Here is a 22112-nt window from a genome sequence, read left to right as displayed (position 1 = left end):
GGGCCACCGCGCCCGGCTATGAGGTGCGTGCTGGGGCAGCTCATGAGATGACCCGGGCAGTGGCAGCCACCTTGAACCACGTGGCTTCAGGGTATTTTCGTGTGTGCGTCTTTCTGGAGTGCAAGAAAGCGAATATACGTGAGATAAGGCTGGTGCGCACAGCCCTTCTGCCCCACCCCTCGGCGGCAGTCAGTCTCCAGGGGCTGCAGGAGTTAATATCAGCAAAGTTTTACTTCAACTCTGTTTCTACTCATAAATGATTCTGAAAAAGCCGTATGCAGGAGGCTACGCAGCTCGTCTGAAGGCAACGTCGGGGCCGCAGAGCCCAGCTCCTTACAGAGCTCCGGGCTCCGCGGGCCTCGGCCGGGGCGGCGCAGGGCCAGGCAGGCCGGGCTGCGGTTCAGGGGACAGGGCAGGACCCCAGGGAGGCAGGCCCACTGCACTGTGCCGGCCCAGGCTCCCCAAGGCCATCTAGGTGGGGGAATGTCGGGTTCGGAGCAGCCCTCACCCCGCCCTGCAGGGGGCCTCTGTAGTGTGAGGTGCTGGGACTAAGCACTGAGGGGCCGTGGGCCGGGGCGCTCACAGCCCTGGGCTGGCTTCGCCTTTGTCTTTTCTTGGTTCTGGAGCTTGAACCCAGGGGCCTTCTACCTCTGAAGTAACCTCCAGCCCCTTTTTTGGTTTTGTTTTGAAACAGGGTCTTGCTAGGTTGCTGAGTCTCGTTAAATTGCGAGGCTGGCCTCGAACCTGACAATCCTCCTGTCTCAGCCTCCCAAGTGCTGGGATTACAGGCATGTGCCGCTAAGGCCAGCTTCCTTTTGGTACTGACTGTGGTCTCTGCTGGGAGGGGTGGGTGAACCTGGTACTATGGCCTTGCTGTGTGAGTGTGTGTGTGTGTGTGTGTGTGTGTACATGGGCTGAGCAGATGGTTGCGGGATACAGGGGGTGGCATCTCTGGCAACCACCAGTCGGTGGCGGCCAGGAAGCCGTCCTGAAGGTGCCCACGTGGTCCCCGTGCCCTCAAGGCAACACTGGCTCGGGCAGACCAGGCTGAACCCGGCCACGTGAGGCGCGGGGAGGGGGCAGCAGTCGGGTGTGGGGTGCGGGGTGCGGGCCGGCCGGGCGGGCGGCCTCAGAAGGTGAAGAGGCGCTCCTTGGGGTGGCCCACGCGCTCCAGGTTGGGCAGGCAGGCGTACTGGATCATGGGCGGGGGGCCGCACATCAGGACCAGCGGCTCCTCCCCGGGGGGCGGAAGGTGGTCCCGGATCATGTCCTCGTTCACGAAGCCCTGGCTGTAGTCCCAGCCTGCGGGGCGAGAGCAGGGGAGGCCGGTGTGGCCGCTGACCGGCTCCGAGGCCCCAGTGCCACGGAGGCCGCCAGCCAACAGGGAACCGCCGCAGAGGCCCAGCCCTGCTGGCTCACGAGGATTCCGGGCACGCCGGGCCAGAGACCTTGCCTCAAGCTCACGGTCCAGCAGGCGTGAAGGTCCAGCGGCATAAACACTCCAGCTGAGCAGCCAGCGTCCTCCTGAACGACCCCCGGGCCCCCCAGCACCCTCCTGCTCCACTGCGGGCCACACTGCCCTGCCCCCGAGGCCCTCTGGTCCTGAACTCCCAGGATCACCTGCGGCTGTCCCTGCGCTTTACAGCCCAGAAGAGCCAGCTCCGAGCCCAAGGTGCGCGGGCGGGCGCCGGCTGACCCGCAGGACAGAGGGACACTGGTCACTGCCTCGTGCCACGTCCACTGCATAAGGGACAGGAGGGCCTGACACGGTCCCAGCAGGCCTTGGGACTGGGAAGAGCGCCGTGCTGAGCAAGAGGGTCCCGTCCTTTCGTGGGTCCCAGGAGCTAAGGAAAGGACATTTTCTTTTTCTTTTTTTTTTTGCGGGTCTGGGGATGGAACCCAGGGGCATTTGACCTCCGAGCTACACCCCCTGCTCTATTTTTTACTCTTTACTTTGAAACCGGGTCTCACTGAGTTGCAAAGAGCCTCACTGAGTAGCTGAGGCTGTCCGCGAACCGCGATCCTCCAGTCTCAGCCTCCCGAATGCTGGGATGACAAGCGTGCGCCGCCACGCCCGGCTCCACATTTCCCTTTCGGCCTGGCCACTGGGAAGCTCAAAGTGCTCTTCACAGCCCGCAGGAGGCCAGTGCGCACCACAGTCCGTGTTTCTCTGCAGATTCCAGATTCCTTCACAGCCCTGCCCTGTCTTTCTCCAGCCTAAATGTGCACACCCTGACTCACCACAGGCGTGGAACAAGGCGGGGCGCAGACAAATGGCATTTTGGGGCTGGGTGTGCTTTGCACAAAGTCCCTAGGAAGGAACGGTATCTGCGGGTGTAAGATGTGCGGTGCAGGCACTGCGTTCAGTCTCCCACGATGTCTGGTGGAGTTTTCAGGAGCTGGCCCCGCGGGCCCCTCAATAGGCCAGGTGTGCCCGACGCTCAGGCTTGACTTTTTTTTTTTTTTTTTTTGGCAGTACTGGGGATGGAACCCAGGGGCATTCGACCTCCGAGCTACTCCCCCTGCCCTATTTTTTATTCTTTATTTTGGAACAGGGTCTCACTGAGTTGCAGAGGGCCTCACTGAGTAGCTGAGGCTGTCCGCGAACCGCGATCCTCTGGTCTCAGCCTCCCGATGCTGGGATGACAAGCGTGCCCACCTCGCCCGGCTTAAGCTTGGCTTTTTAATTTTGAAACAGGGTCTCGCTAAGTTGCTGAGGAGACTTGCAACGCTGCTGGCCTCCAAATTGGGATCCTCCCATTTAGCCTCCCACAGCCTGGGATTCTCATACCAGCTCCACTGTATTTTTTATATATCTGCAATTTCAGCTCACACCCTGCTGCGGCATTCCTCCAGCGGTCTAGAACCGTGGGTCAAGGTGGTGACGAGTATCAGTGGGGCCGGGTGGGTGGCGCAGCTTGTAATCCCTGCACTTGGGAGGCAGAGACAGGAGGATCACACAGGTTTGAAGCCAGGCTCTCTGGCTTAAGAGATCCTGTTTCCAAATTAAAAAAATAGAGCCAGGCGTGGTAGCGCACGCTTGTTATCCCAGCATTTGGGAGGCTGAGACCAGAGGATCATGGTTCGTAGACAGCCTCACCTACTTAGTGAGGCTCTCAGCAACTTAGTGAGACTCTGTTTCAAAATAAAATATAAAATAGGTCTGGGGTATAGCCCGGAGGTAGAAAAGCCCCTGGGTTCCATCCCCAGTACCATAAAAAAAAAAAAAAAAAAAATTCAAGTGGAAAATGGCAGAGGGCTGTTCATTACTGCTCTCATTAACCAGGAACCTATTCATAAGAAAACTGACCCAGCCAGGCGAGATGGCGCAGCACTGAGTTCTTAGTACATGGAGGCTGAGAAGGGATCACAGATTCAAGGCCAGTGAGACCTTTAGCAATTTAGTGAGGGCCCTGTTTCAAAACAAAAGAAATTTTTTTTCTTTTCTTTTTTTTTTTTGGTGGTACTAGGGGTGGAACCCAGAGGCTTTCTACCTCCAGACTATACTGCCACACCTTTTTTATATTTTATTTGGAAACAGGGTCTCACTAAGTTGCTAAAAGCCTCACTAAGTAGCTGAGGCTGGTTCGAACCCGTGCAATCCTCCTGTCTCAGCCTCCCGAGCGCGAGGATTACAAGCGTGCCCACCACGCCTGGCAACAAAAGAAATTTAAAAAGTGGGCATGGTGGCACATACCTATAATCCCACAACTTGGGAGGCTGAGACAGGATTACAAGTTTGAGGCCAGCCTCAGCAATTTAGGGAGGCCTTGTTTAAAATATATATATAATATGCAGCTGAGGGTGTAGCTCAGAGATAGAATGCCATGAGTCCAAGAGCAGAGGGAAGGAGAGAAAACTAACCCTAGGAATGCCTGTGCTGCCCCGAGCCACCACCAGGGGTCAGCACAGCCTCTCCCGCTGGAGGACTGTGTTGAGGACAGGCCTCAGGGCTCTACTGGGAACTGATCACAGACCCAGCATGGCGGCAGTATTGGGGAGGGTGAGACAGGAGGATCACAGTTCACAGACAGCCTCAGCTACTTAGTGAGGCCCTTTGAGGGCCTTAATGAGACCCTGTTTCAATAAAAAATAAAAAATAGGGCTGGGAGCCAGGCATGGTGGCACACGCTTGTAATCCCAGCATTCGGGAGGCTGAGACGGGAGGATCGCAGTTCACAGACAGCCTCAGCTACTTAGTGAGGCCCTTTGCAAATCAGTGAGACCCGGTTTCAAAATAAAGAATAAAAAATAGGGTGGGGGATGTAGCTCGGAGGTTAAATGTCTCTGGGTTCCATCCCCAGATCCTAAAAAAAAAAAAAAAAAAATAGGGCTGGGGGTGTAGCTGGGAGGTAGAGAGGTAGAATGCCCCTGGGTTGCATCCCCAGTACTGAGGAAAAAAAAAAAAAAAAACAACCCTGCCATGTTAGGCAGCTTCATTCGCCTTCTCTGGCTGGTTGAGATGTGGGTACAAGAGAAATGTTCTTCTTAGCTGGGCGTGGTGGCGCACGCTTGTAATCCCAGCATTCGGGAGGCTGAGACCTGGAGGATCGCGGTTCGCGAACAGCCTCAGCTACTTAGTGAGGCCCTTTGCAAATCAGTGAGACCCGGTTTCAAAATAAAGAATAAAAAATAGGGTGGGGGGTGTAGCTCGGAGGTCAAATGCCCCTGGGTTCCATCCCCAGATCCGCAAAAAAAAAAAAAGAAATGTTCCTTCTTTTACTAGAAGAAAAAGACCAGCTCCAACAAACACACGGGGCTGGGGGGTCGAGGGGGGGCCAGGAGGGCCTTCCTGCTCGGAGGGGCCGCCCTGGGCGGCCAGTCCAGGGCAGGCCTTGGCTGGCTGGTCAACGCTGAAGGGCAGCTCCTCCCCCAGGCACAGGCCCCGATGGCTCAGCTCACAAGCGGGCGCCAGCTGCCCGAGCCCGCTGCGCCTGTCTGGAGCAGGTGTGCGCCCTGGGTGGATGAGTCCCAGGACCTGTGGGGCTTGTGAGGAGGGGAGGCTGAGCCCTGATGCAGCGCTCACGTGGTGCTTACAAATACCATTCCCAGCCGGGCATGGTGGCGCACGCTTGTAATCCCCGCGCTTGGGAGGCTGAGAAAGGAGGATCGCACGGGTTCAAAGCCAGCCTCAGGTACTGCCCCGTGGCCCCAGCCTGCCCGTGACAGCCCAGCCACTCCCCAGGGCTGGTGATGGGAGAGGAGCCAGGGTCAGGAGCCTCCCCGGGTGTGAACCGCACGGCCCTGCCCCACGCCTGGGTGTCCCCGCACCCAGGGACAGAAGCCCGCAAGGACCAGCTTTGGAAGTGAGGACCCCAGCTGAAGCCGGGCTCTGGTGTCTTCCGGCTGTGACCCTGGGCACCTGCACCCCTGAGCCCTCTTCTCATCCCTGAGATGGGGCGGCACCACTGACCTCACAGTGGGCGCCAAGTGGGCCTGGCGCTCCCCAGTGGGACTCCCAAGCTCACCTTCAGGGGCTTTGTCCACCGTGTACCAGAGCTTGAAGCGAGTGGAATGTTCGTTCCTCAGTTCCTCCAGCTCCGGCCGCAGCAGGATGTCCTTCTCGGTCTGCGGGGACAGGCCCGGAGGTCAGGAGGGCGGGCGCCTCACACTTTCAACCACAGAGCACCGAACCCAGAAAGACACTCCCGACAACCCTGGTTTATCAGCCTATTCTACAGACGAGGGACTGAGCCCCGAGAGGGAAAGCAGCTCGTCCCAGGCCACACAGCTGGCCAGGCCAGGCAGGCAGGCAGTGGGCTTGGGCCAGGGCTCTGACCAGGCACCGTCCCTGACAACACCCTCTCCCTAGGGGACACCCTAGGGTAGCACCTGCCCCACATCCCACCTGTGCCCGAGCCGGGCCAGTGTTCTTCCAGCTCCCAAGGGCTTCTCTGACATCTGGAGGAAGGAGCCAGGCGGCGGCCCGGGGTGGGCTGCTCCGGGCGCCTTCCCTCCTAGCGGCCGCTAATGGCGCGCTCTGGGCTCTGGACTGTGTGTCTAGGGCCTACTCGCTGCCACACAGGGCACCTGGAGCAGCCCGTGACCCCCAGCATCTCCACAGAGCCCCATGGACTCCCACGCAGTGCCCCGCCGGGCCCCAAGTCTCCTCCCAGCGGAGGCTGAGTCTGCACATCGTGAGGAGCGTCCACTGACCTGGTTGGCAAAGAGCAGGTGGCACACTGTGTGGTCGTCAGGGTCCTTCATGATGGCTCGGATCACCTGCAGCATCGGGGTGATGCCTGCGGAAGGCAGGGTGCTGGGAGAGGCCTCCTACTCCTACCCCCCCAGACCTGTCCTGCCTGTTCCTCCCCCCAACCTCCTGACCCCTGACCCCGTACCTGTCCCGCCTGCCCCTACCCCCACCTCCTCCCGCATCCTGACCCCTGACCCCATAACTGTCCCACCTGCTCCTACCCCGGCATCCTGACCCCTGACCCCGTAACTGTTTCACCTGCTCCTACCCAGGCATCCTGACCCCTGACCCCATACCTGTCCCGCCTGCCCCTACCCCCACCTCCTCCCGCATCCTGACCCCTGACCCCATAACTGTCCCACCTGCCCCTACCCCCACCTCCTCCCGCATCCTGACCCCTGACCCCATAACTGTCCCACCTGCTCCTACCCCGGCATCCTGACTCCTGACCCTGTAACTGTCCCACCTGCTCCTACCCCAGCATCCTGACCCCTGACCCCATACCTGTCCCGCCTGCCCCTACCTCCACCTCCTCCCACATCCTGACCCCTGACCCCGTACCTGTGCCCCCTGCCCCTACCCCGCCTCCTGACCCCGTACCTGTCCCACCCGCGATCATGCCCACGGACTTCACTGTCTTGATGATGGGGTTGGACTTCTTGTCGGGACGGATGGCGAACTTCCCTGGGAGAAGGAAGAAGAGGTGAGACGGGCCCTGGGTCATGCCTGGCCAGGGCTGGCTGGGCGGGGAAACTGCCCGCGAGCTGCAGGGTAGATGCAGCCGCCCCAGGGCCCCAGCCAGCTGGGGTGAGGGAGAGATGGGACGGCCGGGATCCAGGACCCCACTCAACTGCCTTCCGGCCCGGGCCTTGGGCATGCTTGATGTCACACCGAGCGGGCACCTGTGGGTGCACCTGCTCCAAAGACAGCCAGTGGGCGCCCCGTGCCAGCCAGCTGTCCTCCGCACTGCGAGAGACGAGGCCGGGGAGGACACGCCCGCCCACCCAGTCACTCAGGCACACAGCGCGGACTCGGGCGCCCAGCGCTCCCCAGCCCGCAGATCCTGAGCCCTGCGGGGACCTCGGGAACCCACGAGACTCACCTTTGCCCTGGTAGACCAGCAGCCCGTTGGGCCCCCGGAACTCAATGGTGTCTCCAATCTGCATATTTTCCAAGTACTGAGACATCTTCCCTCCATCGGGAAACTTGGGGTGAGTACCCTTAAAGTAAACCTGCAAGACACGCATGCGCCTTCAGGCCCCGCCCCGCCTCCAGGCGAGCCCCCCCACAGTGGGGAGCAGGCACCTCTTTTTTTCTTTTCCTTTTGGTGTTGGGAACTGATCCCAGGGGCGCACTACCTATGAGTTACACCTCCAGCTCTTTTTTTTAATCTTTTGTTTGGAAACAGGGTCTCCCTGAGTTGCTGAGGCTGGCCCTGAACTGCCATCCCCCAGCCGCAGCCTCCCGAGTACGGGATTCCAGGCAGGTGCCACCGTGCCCGGCTATATGACCTGTTTATGATCCCTGCCGGGAGCTCTGACCGCACTGTGTCTACTGCAACTGTACCTTCTCGATGGTGCGTAGCCCCTCCCCACCCCATGACCGAGCCCCTCGGCCCAGCTTCCTGGACAACACCCACAGGCTCCTCTGGGCTTCCCCGAGGTCACAGAGGCCCTCCCACGAGCGCGTAGCCGGCCTCCTGGCCCTGGCTCAGCACCGGGGGCTTCTCCAGTGACAGAGGGAGGGTTTGCCCACTGCTCCTCGGGTGCGAGTGTTTGCTCCAGCCGCTGCCCCTCCTGTCCTCTGCAAACCGCCGCACACGCTTGGAGCTGCCCAGATGAACCCCAGCCCTGCGCTCTGCCGAGTGCTGAATTCAGCTGCTAAGCTACACGTGCCATTGGCTGGGGCAGGGAACGCCGGGCCTTCGGCACCAGGCTCGGAGGGAGGCCCGGCTGTGGTGGCCAGCGCCCTGCTCCCGCGGTCACGCCCTGGGGACCTCACCTTGACAACCAGGTCCACGAAGCCCTTGTCATCGTCGCTGGAGACCGGCGTGTAGGGCCGGATGACCAGGTTCCCATCGATCCGAGTGGAGAGGTAGATGTGCTGGCCTGCAGGGTGGGGAGGGCCGCGGGGGTGGGGACGGTCCCCGCGGGTGACCACTGGTGGCCCCGCAGCCCCGCACCCTGCCTGCTCTCAGCTCCCTCCGACCCCTAGGATTCCCAGCGCCTCCCCGCACCCTGTGTCCATGCTGCCCCAGCCAGGCCCCTGCCAGGGACCCCGGCCCTTCCTGCTCCCCTGACAAAGTCACCTCCGAGCCCAGGGCACCGTCACCCTGCCCGGAACCTCCCTGCGCCCAAGTGGAAACGCCAGGTGCCCAGCTCTGACGGGGACCCCACTGCCCTCAGCTGCGCGGGCGGGACTCACCGATGGGGAGGCCCAGGACGTGCTGGGGCGAGGGCAGCGCGAAGCGGAAGCGCCGGGTGTCGTGGCTGATGACCTGCGAGGAGACCGAGGCTGCGGGGCCGCAGACCGAGTCCCCCTCCCCGTGTCCCCAGGGGCACCAACGCCACGGGTGTAAGGACAGGCCGGGCGCACACTGGGTGTGCCTCCTCTCTTGTTGCACAGAGAGACAGTAACCCCCAGGAACACAACGACGTGGGGTCCCAAACGGAGGACGTGGGACAGCCCCGAAAATCCCACCAGGGAAGGTGGACGCCACCTCCGTCCTCGGCTCAGCAGGCCGGGGCTGGCAGAAGAACTCGGGGCTGGACCAGCAGAGACAAAGCCTCCACGCCCGGGCCCGGCTGCCAGAGAACACTCTAGAACCACACAAGTGCACTTAAGATCCCCGACACAAGTGGGGTGGCCACGGTGGAAGTGGGGCCTCAGAGAGCTGGGGCCATGGCAGCTCCCACTGCCCGGGGGTCCTGGGTCCAGCCATGGCCAAGAACCCAAAGCCAGGCCTCAGCCCCGCAAGGGCCAGCTCCAGGCATGGCCGTGGCTAGGATGGTCTGGAGAGGAGTAGGAGCGGGTTAAGAGCCAGGCAAGGCCTGTGTGGTGGTACACGCCTGTAATCCCAGTACTCGGGAGGCTGAGATAGGAGGATCACAGGTTTGAGGCTAGCCTCAACAAACTTAGTGAGCCTATTTCAAAATAAAAATAAAGCCAGATGTGGTGGTGCAGGTCTGTAATTCCCAGTCCTTCAGGGGCTGAGACAGGAGGATCGCAGGTTCGCAGCCAGCCTCGGCTACTTAGTGAGGCCCTGTTTCAAAACAAAGAATAAAAATAGGACTGGGGTGAAGCTTGGTGATAGAATGCCACTGAGTTCAATCCCCAGTACCCTAGAAAGGAAAAAAAAATTAAAGGGGGCTGGGGATGTAAACTCACAGTTAAAATGCCCTTGGGTTTAATCCCAGTAAGGAAAAACAAAATCATGAAAAGATCTCCATATATGATAGCTGGGGGAAAAATTTATCTTATCAAAAAAACAAAAAACAAAACAAAAACCACTGGGCTTGCTGGTGCACGCCTGCAATCCTAGCATCTGTGAGGCTGAGACAGGAGGATCATGGTTCGTGGCCAGCCTCAGCTACTTAGTGAGGCCCTTTGCAACTCAGCGAGACCCTTTTCCAAAATAAAGAATAAAAAATAGGGCTGGGGGGTGTAGTTCAGATGTAGAATGCCCCTGGGGTCCATCCCCAGTACCAGAAAGAAGAAGAAGAAAAAAAGGAGCCTAAGTGTACACGCCGTGTACCTGTGCACACCGTGTGCGTGTGGATTTTTGGCCTGAGAGGGGCCCAGGGACACTCTGGCCTTGACCAGGGCCTCTGCACAAGGACCTGGGGTGCAGGGATGGGGTTTGGGCATCAGGGGAACATTCACATTTCACAAACAGAATCTGTATAGTGAGCACCTATGAATCAGATGTAACCTCTAGAATTAAAAATAAAATAAAGCCGGGCGTGGTGGTGCAGGCTTATAATCCCAGTGATGGGATTTATTTATTTATTTATTTATTTATTTATTTATTTATTTTTGCGGTACTGGGGATGGAACCCAGGGGCATTCAATCTCTGAGCTATACCCCCAGACCTATTTTTTATTCTTTATTTTGAAACAGGGCCTCACTAAGCTGCTGAGGCTGGATGTGAAGCTGGGATCCTCCAGGCTCAGCCTCCCAAGTACTGAGATTACAAGCGTGTGCCACCATGCCCAGCTGGCTTTTAAATTCGGTACAAGCCGGGCGTGGTGGCGCACGCTTGTAATCCCCGCGCTTGGGAGGCTGAGACAGGAGGATCGCACGGGTTCGAAGCCAGCCTCAGCTACTTAGTGAGGCTCTCAGCAACTTAGTGAGACCCTGTTTCCAAATAAAGTATAAAATAGGTCTGGGAGGGTAGCCCAGGGGTAGAAAAGCCCCTGGGTTCCATCCCTAGTACCACAAAAATAAATAAATAATAAATACATAAATAAATTTTCTATGAACTCTGGGGAGATTACAGACATATATCCCATGAGTCACGGAAGCTGCTCGCTCCTACCGCAGAGATCTTGGTCCCTGTAGACGGCAGGTCACCCTGCTGGGGAATACTAGATCACCAGATAGACCAGATTCCGCCACCTGCTGGGAATGGCTTTCTTTTTTACTAATTTTTTTTTAACCCAAGGGCACTCTATCACTGAGCTATATCCCCACCTCTCTTGATTTTGAAATAGGGTCTCAGCCGGGCATGGTGGCGCACGCTTGTAATCCCAGCATTCGGGAGGCTGAGACCGGAGGATTGCGGTTCGTGGACAGCCTCAGCTACTTAGTGAGGCCTCTGCAACTCGGTGAGACCCGGTTTCCAAATAAAGAATAAAAAAAAATAGGGCAGGGGGTGTAGTTCAGAGGTCAAATGCCCCTGGGTTCCATCCCCAGACCCGCAACAAAAAAAAAAAAAAGAAAGAAAGAAATAGGGTCTCGCTAGGTTGCTGAGGCTAGCCTCCAACCTGGGAGCCTCACCTCACCTTCCCAGTCTCGGGAGCCTCAGCCAGGCCGACGACTCTCCCTACTTTGTGACTCAGTTTTCCCTGCCACACCCTCCAGAGGCAGCTGAAGGGGCCAGAAATAGAGTGAGGCGGGGCCTCTGCTGAGCCACTGCCTGGGGTGGGGCTGCCTGGGGTGGGGCTGCCGGGGCTGCCGCACAGCTGGGGCCGCACAGCTGGGGCCGCACAGCTGGGGCCGCACAGCTGGGGCCGCACAGCTGGGGCCGCACAGCTGGGGCCGCACAGCTGGGGCCGCACAGCTGGGGCCGCACAGCTGGGGCCGCACAGCTGGGGCCGCACAGCTGGGGCCGCACAGGGAACCCTGGGTCAGGGAACCCCGCGCAGGGAACCGCACAGAGTGCCGACCTTGGAGCAGAGGGAGGAGGCCTCACCTCCAAGGCCGGGGTGCTCTGCCCCTCCCGTGGGTGTGCCCCCCAAAGTCCCGAGGGTCCCTCCCACCTGACCTACAGGACGGCCAGTGTGGGCAGAGGCCTGGTTTCAGTCTCTCTGCCACCTGGTGGTGGCCTGGGCCGATGGCAGGGCCCGGGCCGACCTTGGGAGGACCCGCACCCACCTCCCGGTCGATGAGCCGCAGCGGGTACTTGATGTCCGGGCTCTCGAGGGTGATGGCCGGCGAGGCGTGCCCGAACAGCTTCATGAAAAGGCTATAGAGGAACCAGACCGGGGAGAGCACCACGTGGCCCAACTGAAACGACAGGGGAGCGGGGTCAGCGAGCAGGCCAGCCCGCCAGCTGCCTGGCCCCTGGGGCGCGGGATGGACGGGCCCACAAGGCCGGCGCCCCCACCGAACCCGCTCGGCTCTGATGCAGCCTCCTGGGCGAAGCTACACCAGACTCAGGACACCTGTCACGCCATGCAGTCTTCTGTGCTCAGGACCCTAGAAAAAGTTCTTGACAGAGCTCTACTTCCCCTGCAACAGGGGCTCAAAAAGAGAGCTATACAGCTGAATATATATCTCTTTTCACTTTGGCTACTGGGAGGCTCACAGTAAAATTAATCTTGAGTACTGTGTATCTGTGCTCCTCCCCCCTCTTCTTTTCTTTCCTTCCCCTGGTCCTATTAAGTGATGAGAAATTATTATTATTATTATTATTATTATTATTATTATTATTATTATTATTTTGGTGGTACTAGGGTTCCTGGAAACCCTTCTACCTCTGGACTACACTCCCAGACCTATTTTATATATTTTTTTATTTGGAAACAGGGTCTCTTAAGCCAGCGAGGCTGGCTTCGAACCTGCGCGATCCTCCTGCCTCCGCCTCCCAAGCGCGGGGATTACAAGCGTGCCCACCACGCCCGGCAGTGATGACAAATTCTAACTCTAAACCAGACAAGATGCTGCACACCTACAATCTCAGCACTTGGGAGGCGGAGACAGGAGGACTATAGCTTTCAAGCCAGCTTCGCAAGACTCTGCTTCAAAATATAAAAAATAAGCTGGGTGTGGTGGTGTACGCATGTAATCCTAGCATTCAGGAGGCTGAGATAGGAGGACCTGGGTTCGCAGACAGCCTCAGCGACTGAGTGAGGCCCTTTGCAACTCAGTGAGACCCTTTTTCAAAATAAAGAATAAAAAAATAAGGGCTAGGAGTCTAGCTTAGAGGGAGAATGCCCCTGAGTTCCATCCCCAGTACCGGAAAACCAAACCAAACCAAACAACTGTAGTCCAGCATGGTGGTGTAAACCTGTAATCCTAGTACGCGAGAAGCTGAGACAGGAGGATCACAGGTTTGAGGAAAGCCTCAGCAACATAAAACTCTCAGCAACTTAGTAAGGCCCTATTCCAAAACAAAATTTTTAAAATAGGGCTTGGGGGATAGCTCAGAGGTACAATGGCCCTGGGTTCAACCCACAGTACCAAACAAACAATCAAACAATCAACCCAGTACTTGGGAGGCTGAGACAGGAGGATGGCAGATTTGAGGCCAGCCTTGGTTACTTATCAAGACCCTGTTTCGAAATTAAAAATAAGATAGGAAGGCGGGCATGGTGGTGCACGCTTGTAATCCTAGCCCTTGGGAGGCTGAGGCAGGAGGCTCACAGGTTCGAAGCCAGCCTCAGCAACTTAGTGAGACTCTGTTTCCAAATAAAAAATAAAAAGTGGGGGTGGGGGTGTAGCTCAGAATTAGAATGCCCCTGGGCTCAATCCTTAGTACTAAAAAAAAATAAAAAAATAAAAAAAAGATAGGTCTGGAGATGTAACTCAGAGGTAGAATGCCCCTGGGTTCAATCTCTAGCAACACACACACACACACACACACACACACACACACACACACACACGGGCTCATACTGGTGGTTCACATAAAACTGACTCTAAAAGAGGCTGTTTCCCAGCTGGCCCCTCCCTGTCTTCCATTCTCAGCCTTATCATAACCCCTAGATTTGCTGAGGCTGGCCCTGAACCTGCGATCCTCCTGTCTCAGCCTCCCCTGTACTGGGATCACAGGCTTGGTCCGGCACCGTTTCCTCACCTCTGAGGCCCGGCCCCACCGCCCCTGGAGGCCCTGTGGGGACTCCCCACCCCGTAACAACTCAGGGACGCCCTGGCTGAGCCTCCCTGTCCAGTCTGGAGGAGGGACACGCTGTCCAGGCCACTGTGACTTCAGACGAGACGGAGGCCAGGTCGCAGAGGCCTTGGAACCTGACACCTGCGGACTCCCACACGGGAGCTTTTCCTGGTGGGGCCGGCAGAGGCCTGGAATCCACCCGGCTGACCCCTGGCCCCGAACAAACCGGCCCAGCCGCTCTGAGCTGAGGGCCCAGCCACAGGCCCTTTGTGGGGCTAAGAACAAAGTACCTCTCCCAGGTGGGGCGCGGCGCAGCTGAGGCCTGGCCCCTGGGGCCCAGGTAGGCGGCCCATGGGCCTAAAAGAGCCCTGCCTACCCCCCACCCATGCCCACGGCTGGGGTCTCACCAGCACCCCTGGAGCCAGCACCTTCCCCGAGCCAGGGGCCATGCGGTGGCTGCACCCCACCGCGCCGGGAGGGGGCGCTCGTGTAAGGCCCTGGCTGGCAGCCATGGATATGCCTCAGAGTAGCCGGCCTGCCTGGGACCTCAGGAGCCTGCAAGGGTGCGTCCTCCCAGGGTGGGGGCCAAGGAGAGCAGGGGAGACGCCCGAGGGGGGAGCGCACAGCTAGCCCACCACCCGGGAGTTCCCAGGATCGCCCCCACGCCTCTGGATGTGGTCACTGTCACCAAGTCCCAGCAGGGAAACTGAGGCTCAGTGTGCGACACGGACACTCGTGGCCCCACACGCTGTCACCCTCTTCCCCTCCTCCCGTACTTTTTTTGTGGAACTAGGGATTAAACCCAGGGGCACTCTACCTCTGAGCTACACCCCCAGCCCTATTTTTTTTTTAAAAAAACAGGGTCTCAAGCCGGGCGTGGTGGCACACACTTGTAATCCCAGCATTTGGGAGGCCGAGACACAGGAGGATCGCGGTTTGCGGCCAGCCTCAGCTACTTAGGCCCTTTGTAACTGAGACCCTGTTTCAAAATAAAGAATAAAAAGTAGGGCTGGGGTGTAACTTGGAGGTAGAATGCCCCTGGGTTCCAACCCTAGTACTGTCAACCAAAAAACAAAAACAACAGGGTCTCACTAGGTTGATGAGCGTCTCACTACATGCTGAGGCTGTCCTCGAACCTGCGATCTTCCTCTCAGCCTCCCAAGTACTGGGATCACAAGGGTGCGCCAGCCACCACACACCCGGCCTATTTTTTATTTGAAAACAGGTTCTCGCCAAGTTGCTGGGGACCTCATTAAGTTGCTGAGGTTGACCTCAAACCTGCGATCCTCCTGTCTCAGCCTCCTAAGTCCTAGGATTACGGGTGTCTACCACCTAGGATCATCCTACTTTCTCACATTAAGTGACACAAACAGACTCGCAGGAGTTGGAACCAGGTTTGACTTTCTTTCTTACCTACTTTTATTGGGGCACTCTAGCCCCACATGATAATGCAGTTCAGAGATAGGGGCACGCTCGCACACTCGCACGCACACAGCACTTGGTGGGCTTCCCCCTGGCTCCCGCCTGGAACCCGGTTTGACTCCCGTCAGGCCTGCGTCCCCTGGGGACAGAGCTCTCTGGGCCCCACTGCCCCCTCCCCGCCAGCCACCTGCTCTGCGGCCCAGCCCTCCTCCCACAATGCCAGGCCGGCCTTGCTCTCTGCCTTTCTGCCCCAAACACCCCTCCTCCCTCCACACTGCAGCCTGCAGGCCGGGCTCCGGTGCCCCTCTTCCCTGGGGACCCCTCCGGCCCCTCTCTAAGCCCTGGGGGTGAGGGCTATCTGGGACCCTGCAAGGGACCGCCCAGTCCAACCAGGGGGCCGCAGCAGCTTAGGGAACTGAGTGGGCGAAGGCCTCTTCCCAGGAAGTCGTTGGGTTTAAGTGACATTCCAAGCCAGCCCCCTCCGCCCAGCACAGGCATTTAATGTGCAAAGTTAGTTTCCCAGCAGGAACCCCCGGGCCCGCGTGGACCTCTGTGTTCCCAGAATTAGGGGACAAGTGAGGCCTGAGGTGGGGTCAGCCCACATCCCAGACCTGACCTGGCCCACAGCGCGGGGCCCGGGGAAGTGCAGGCGTCCTGGCGTCTCCCCCAACACTGGCCAGGCTCATATAAGCCCTGGGCTCACAGGGAGTGTGTCCCGTTACCACGGCATGAAGAACTCGACAGATATTTGAGGAATGAGTAAGAGACAGCAACAGAAGCCGGGCGTGGCAGTGCCAGTTTGTAATCTTAGTATTCAGGAGGCTGAGACAGGAGGATCGTGGTTTGCGGCCAGTCTCAGCTGCTAAGTGCGGCCCTTTGCAACTCAGAAGACTCTGTTTCAAAATAAAGAATAAAAAATAGGCTGGGGGTATAGCTTAGAGGTATGATGCCCCTGGGTTCAATCCCCAGTGCTGCAAAAATAATAATAAAAAAGAATCCAGCTGAAACAGGGCCTCACGAAGTTGCTCTAAGTTGCTAAGTCTGGCCTCAAACCTGCGACCCTCTTGTCTCGGCCTCCCAAGTACTGGGATTACGAGTGTGTGCCACCAGCCTGGCTATCTGGCTCTATTTTGTCTGGAAGTTTCCAGAACCAGGGCAAGAGCCCAGACTGCTCCCTGGAAGGGCAGGGCACATCCTGTTTGTTGCACACACCCACTGTCCTGCCTGGGCCTCTGCAGGCCCTCCCAAGCAGGACCTCGCAGGCAGCGCAGCACCTGCGTCGTGGAGCTGGCAGCGAGGTCAGGGCCGCGAAGGCCCCGCTGCCTTCTAGTGCACAGGAAGACGCAGAGCCAACAGGGCTCTGTCCCAGGGCCTCGCTTAGCCCTCAGGCTGCGATCAGTGGGTGCTCCCCTTCCTCCCATCTCAGGTGGGAAAACGGAGGCTCGGGTGACAGGCCTGAGCCTGGGACGCTTCTGGCACTGAGAGGGAACAGGTGGACCTTTCGTGTGTAGGAATTCCTATCTGGAGAGGCAGCTATGAGCAGACCCCTGCTATCTGTCAGTCATCCAATCCACAAACCCTGCTGGGCACCCCTGGGTGACACAGGCCAAGGAAACCCAGCCCTGAGTGGCTTCAGCCAGGAAGGACAGACAGGCCGAGGGGAGGCAGAGCCACGGGAGAGGGGGAGCGGAGGGGCGAAGGCTTTGTCTCCAAAAGTCAGAAGCCTAACCGCTTGCTTGTAATCCCAGTTCTTGGGAGGCTGGGATAAGAGGATCACAGGTTCCTCGGTTACTTAGTGAGGCCCTCTGCAACTTAATGAGACCCTGTTTGAACAAAATAAAGAATAAAAAATAGGGCTGGGAGTGTAGCTCAGAGGTTTAGAATGCCTCTGGGTTCAAATAGCCAGTACCACAAAACAAACAAAAGTCAGGGCCTGACAAGACTCCTCAGGGACCGGGATACACGTGTCCCTGCCAACATGGAACTGGCCCTGACCCTCATAACCACCCAGGCACCCCCACCCACCCCACCAGCAGGGCCCAAGGACACAGGTGGTAGATGGCCGAGGCCAAGGCCCTGCCCTGGCTCCTCCTCAGCTGTGCAAGTGCACGTCGGCAGACACACACACACACACACACACACACACACACACACACACACACCATAGCCTGGCCACCTGGAGGACCTCAAGGGCCACTGCCCCGACCTGATGCCCCCGCCTCTCCTTGCCTCTGACAACTCACAGGGGAGAAGGAACCTGGGTCCCAGAGCCCCGGACAGCTCCAGGAGGGCCCAACTCAGGCCACACCACGCCGGAGCTGCAAAAACTGTGCCCCACCATAGGCCGCTCACCCTGACTCCCTGCCGGGACCTGGCATCCACACTGCCCGGGTCCCAGGCACCAGCTCCCTGACTGGGTTTGCACAGGAAGGTCAGAACCTCGCTTACCTGCCTGGCGCCTGCCTGCTGTCCCTCCAGGATCTGAGTGACCACCTCCCTCCTGTCCTGTTCTGATAGGAGGAAGTGGGAGGGAGCGGAGGAAGTCCTGCAGGGGGGCTGCGGGCTGGGCTGGGGAGGTGGGAAGGGAACCCAGGAGGCGCAGGGCTGGGCACCCCTGTGCTGCCCCACGGGGAGACACTGTCCTGCCTCCCCGGGGCTGGTGGTCTGGGCTCAGTGCCACCAGGGGCCAGCAGCAAGGACTGTCCCCTGTCCCTGTGGTACCGGGCCTCTGCACACTCACAGCCGGGATGGGAGGCAGACGGCAGGCAAAGGCCGCAGCGCTCTCCCTAGACTGCTAGCAGGCTCAAGCGCTGGGTCCCTAAAGAGGAGGATGCGCCCCACCGGGCCTGCACAGCGCAGATAACTGCCCAACAGCCACATGGAGGGCGGGCTGGAGCTGCTGGCTCGGGAGGTGGGCACCCAGCAGGCCCCAAGGCGCCCCTCGTCCCCAGCATCCTTTGGACTGATGAGGCCCGGGGCCAGCAATGGGCTCTGACTCCCGAGGGGTGGGCAGCGGGCATGCAGCAACAGGTCTAGAGACACGGGCAGGTGCGAGGCAGGCCGAGCGATGGCCGCTGGAGCAGGGAGGAAGGCAGACTCTGGGAGTCCAGCCAGGACACCCCGAGGCCGGCGCGGTGCCCACAGGTTCGCCCTGGGCAAGGCTGCCTGTGGTCTGACTGCCTCCAGGGTCCTGGGCTGGCCACACTCCCACAAGAGATCACCCAGCCCATAGGCCTTAGCCTGGTTCCCCAGGGAGGAGCCAGGAGGAAGGAGCAGGCGCCGGGGGTGCAGGAGGTGGTGGTGGAGAGGCCGGAGCCTCGCAGGGCCAGTGGGCCACACCCTCTCCACACCCTGGAGCAGGCCACCTCAGGCCACCTCGAGGCCCCTCAGCCCCGCCGCTTGTGGGAGTGGGAGGGGCTGGGGGTGTAGCTCAGAGGTAGAATGCCTCTGGGTTCAATCCCCAGGACCCCCCCCAAAAAAAGAAAAGAAAAATAAAAAGGAAAATGGAATGGGAGCCAGAGGCAGCTGCGTGGGCGGGGGGGGGGGGCGGGGGGGGGCGGGGGGGGGCGGGCTGGCCCCCAGCGCACAGGGCTGGCCCTGCGAGCCCTGGTTGGAGGCCGGGTCTGCGCAGCGCCTCTCCTGTGAAAGGAGGCGGCCCGCGGGGGTGCGGGGATGGCCACCTGCTGGGGCCTGACACCGGACAGCACTGCGGCCCAGGGAGGGCAGTGGCCTTTCTTGTTTGATTTTTATTTTTCTTTTTGGTATGGGGAACTGAACCCAGGGGCGGTATGCCTGCAGCCTCCACCCCCAGCGCCGTCTGTCCCGACTCTTGCAGCAGGGTCTCCCTAAGCTGCCTGTGGCCTCCCCAGGGTCCCGCACCCCGCCGAGGCCGGCCTCAAACCTGCGGTCCCTGACTCAGCCTCCCGAGCTGGCCGGCCCCGGACGGACGTGCGCACCCCCGCGCGGCCCGCGGGCCCCCCAGTGCCCCCAGTGCCCCCCGGAGTGCCCGCGTGCCCCAGCCTCGGCCCGGGGTGCCCCCCAGTGCCCCAGCCTCGGCCCGGGGTGCCCCTCAGTGCCCCCCGGAGTGCCCGCGTGCCCCAGCCTCGGCCCGGGGTGCCCCCCAGTGCCCCCGCAGTGCCCTGCACCCCCGCCCGGCCCGCGTGCCCCCCTCGCTCGCCCACCCCGGCGCCCACCCGCCCACCGCGCCCGCCCGCCCGGCCCTCCCGGCCGCCGCCTACCGTGCTCAGCTGGGCCCCCATGGTGGCCGCGCCCGCTGCCAGCCGGCCGCCCGGGCCTCAAGATGGCGCTGCGCACGGGATCCCGATAAAACCCGGAACGGCGCCTCGGCCGGGAGCGGCTCCGCCCGGCGGGGGCCAAGGGGGGTCTGCCGGCGCCGCGATCGGAGCTCCAGGCCGCGCCCCCGGGGCCGCCCCGCCCGCCCCCAGCCCCGCCGCCTCCGCCCCCGAGGGCGGGGTCCCGCCCCCCCAGGCCGCCGCCCGCCGGCCGCGCAGACTGGACCCGCCTTGCTAAACCTGCGAGTCCTGCGGCCCAGCAACCTAGCAAGACCCTGTTAAAAAACAAAAAATAAAAATAAAAAGGAGCCGGGCGTGGGGCGCACGCCGTGATCCCAGCACTCGGGAGGCTGAGACGGAGGGTCTGGGTTCGCAGACAGCCTCAGCTACTTAGTGAGGCCCTCTGCAACTCAGTGAGACCCTGCTTCAAAACAGAATAATCAATGGGGTGTCGCTTGGAGGTAGAATGCCTCTGGGTTCCATCCCCACTAATGCAATAAAATAAATAATAAATAAAATTAAATAAATAAAAAATTAAAAATAAATAAGTAAGAAGGACTGGTGGTGTGGCCTGGAGGTAGAATGCCCCTGTGTTCTAGCCCCAGCACCAGCAGTAAAAACGGCGTGCACAAGCCTGCGTGTCCCGTTATTGAAGTGTGTTCTCTTGCTACAGCATCTGTCTGCAGAGGGCCTCACTAAGTGGTAGCTGAGGCCGACTTCACGGATCCTCCTGTCTCGGCCTCCCAAATGCTGGGATTGCAAGCGCGCACCCACTGACATCAACACACAGCACGGAGAGAGATTTCGCCCCTGCACCCTCCTAGAGCGCGGCCGCCCCAGGCCTGGGCTCACGCTGGCTGCGGCGCTGACCCGTGTGCCCTGCGGGCCGCGGGCCACACGTGAACGCAGGGTGGCAGAGCCATGCACAGTGGGTAACAGGGAAGCTGACATGGAGACCAGGGGCAGAGTGTCTGCTTGGCGCCATGTGGTCAGGACAGTTGCTCCGAGTCACCAGGGGCCCCTCGCTGCCCGGCTTGGACCCCCGCCCCGCAGTTCTGTCCTTTGGCTGCCCCCAGACCTGGCAGGGGATGGGCCCAAGGGTGTGGGTTCTGTCCCATTAATCATCTGGGCCTCCATTGCAGTCAGCTCCCTTCCCGGGGCTTGGAACTGGGCCTCACTAGCAGGGGCTAAGACTTGCTACAGAGTCTCCAGGGAACACGGCTACAAGTCCTGTCTCCTTTCCTCTGAGCTCTCCTCCTCTTCCCTCCTGTCTGGCCCTGCCTCCACGCAGTGAGACAGGGCTTCCCTGGACGGTGATGGCAGATCGAGGGAGACTCGGCCCAGCTCCTTTATTTAACTTATTTTTTTGGAACTGGGGATTGAACCCAGAGGCTGGCTTCGAACCTGCAGGATCCTCCTGTCTCTGCCTCCCAAACTCGGGGATTACAAGCGTGCGCCACCACGCCCAGCTTTTATTCTTTGTTTTGAAACAGGATCTCATTAAGTTGCAGAGGGCCTCACCAAGTAGCTGAGGCTGTCCGGGAACTGCAATCCTCCTTTCTCAGCCTCCTAAGAACTGGGATTACAAGCATGCGCCTGGCAAGTTTTTGTTTTTGTTTGTTTTTTGTATAGAAACAAGTCACATGTTGGCCACCATCCTGAACCAGAAAGACCTCAGAGTGCCAAGTGGGCAAGTGTATGTACAGCAGACAAAAGGGCCACACAGAAACTGCCTGGCTGGTTGCTGTTCGCTTTGGGTTATTTAAACACACGGCAGTTCACAGCCTATGATTGGCTGAAATTTCTGCTGTTGTGATTGGCTCAGACTTGTCTATTTGGTGAAGCGCATGCTCCTGGAAACCCTTCTACCTCCGGGCTACACTCCCAGACCTATTTTATATTTTATTTGGAGACAGGGTCTCTTAAGCCAGCTAAGGCTGGCTTCAAACCTGCATGATCCTGTCTCAGCCTCCCAAGCGCGGGGATTACAAGCGTGCCCACCACTCCCGGCTCAATTTTCTTTTTTTTCCAGCACTGGAGATTGAACCCAGGGGCATTCTACCTTTGAGTTATACCACAAGCCCTATTTTTTATTCTTTATTTTGAAACAGGGTGTTACTAAATTGCAGGGGGCCTACTAAGCAGCTGAAGCTGGTCTCAAACCTGAAATCCTCCTGTTTCAGCCTCCCAGCTACTGGGATTACAAGCATGCACTACCAGGCCCGGCTTTTTTTTTTTTTTTTTTTTTATGGTAGGGGAATGGAACCCAGGGATATTCTATCACTGAGCTACACCCTCAGCCCTATTTTTTTTTTTTTTTTTTTTTTTTTTTTGCGGGTTTGGGGATGGAACCCAGGGGCATTTGACCTCTGAGCTACACTCCCTGCCCTATTTTTTATTCTTTATTTTGAAACAAGGTCTCACTAAGTTGCAGAGGGCCTCACTAAGTAGCTGAGGCTGTCCGTGAACTGCAATCCTCTGGTCTCAGCCTCCCAAATGCAGGGACGCACGCCCGTAATTTCAGCATTTGGGAGGCTGAAAGAGGAGGATCATGGTCCTTGACCAGCCTCAGCTACTTAGGCCCTTTGCAACTCAGTGACACCCTGTTTCAAAATAAATAAAAAACAGGGGTAGCCGGGTGTGGTG

The 22112-nt window shown here is 59.1% G+C and overlaps 1 protein-coding gene across 1 annotated transcript; it reads right to left on the bottom strand.

Moving 5' to 3' along the window:
• Positions 1-922: 922 nt before the first annotated feature.
• CYB5R3 (cytochrome b5 reductase 3) lies at positions 923-19433 on the bottom strand (the record flags this gene model as incomplete). The annotated part of the gene is made up of 9 exons (XM_080705221.1): positions 923-1302; positions 5469-5568; positions 6157-6242; positions 6797-6880; positions 7299-7428; positions 8198-8304; positions 8621-8693; positions 11793-11924; positions 19413-19433. The coding sequence occupies 9 exons, from the start codon at positions 19431-19433 to the stop codon at positions 1130-1132; spliced, it is 906 nt and encodes a 301-aa protein (XP_080561347.1). The 3' UTR covers positions 923-1129.
• Between the last annotated feature and the right edge of the window lie 2679 nt (positions 19434-22112).

Source organism: Muscardinus avellanarius (assembly GCF_963383645.1).
Source record: "Muscardinus avellanarius genome assembly, chromosome: 11".
Lineage (NCBI taxonomy): Eukaryota > Metazoa > Chordata > Mammalia > Rodentia > Gliridae > Muscardinus > Muscardinus avellanarius.
Note: the sequence above shows the minus strand (reverse complement) of the source record. Positions and strands in the feature narration are given on the sequence as shown.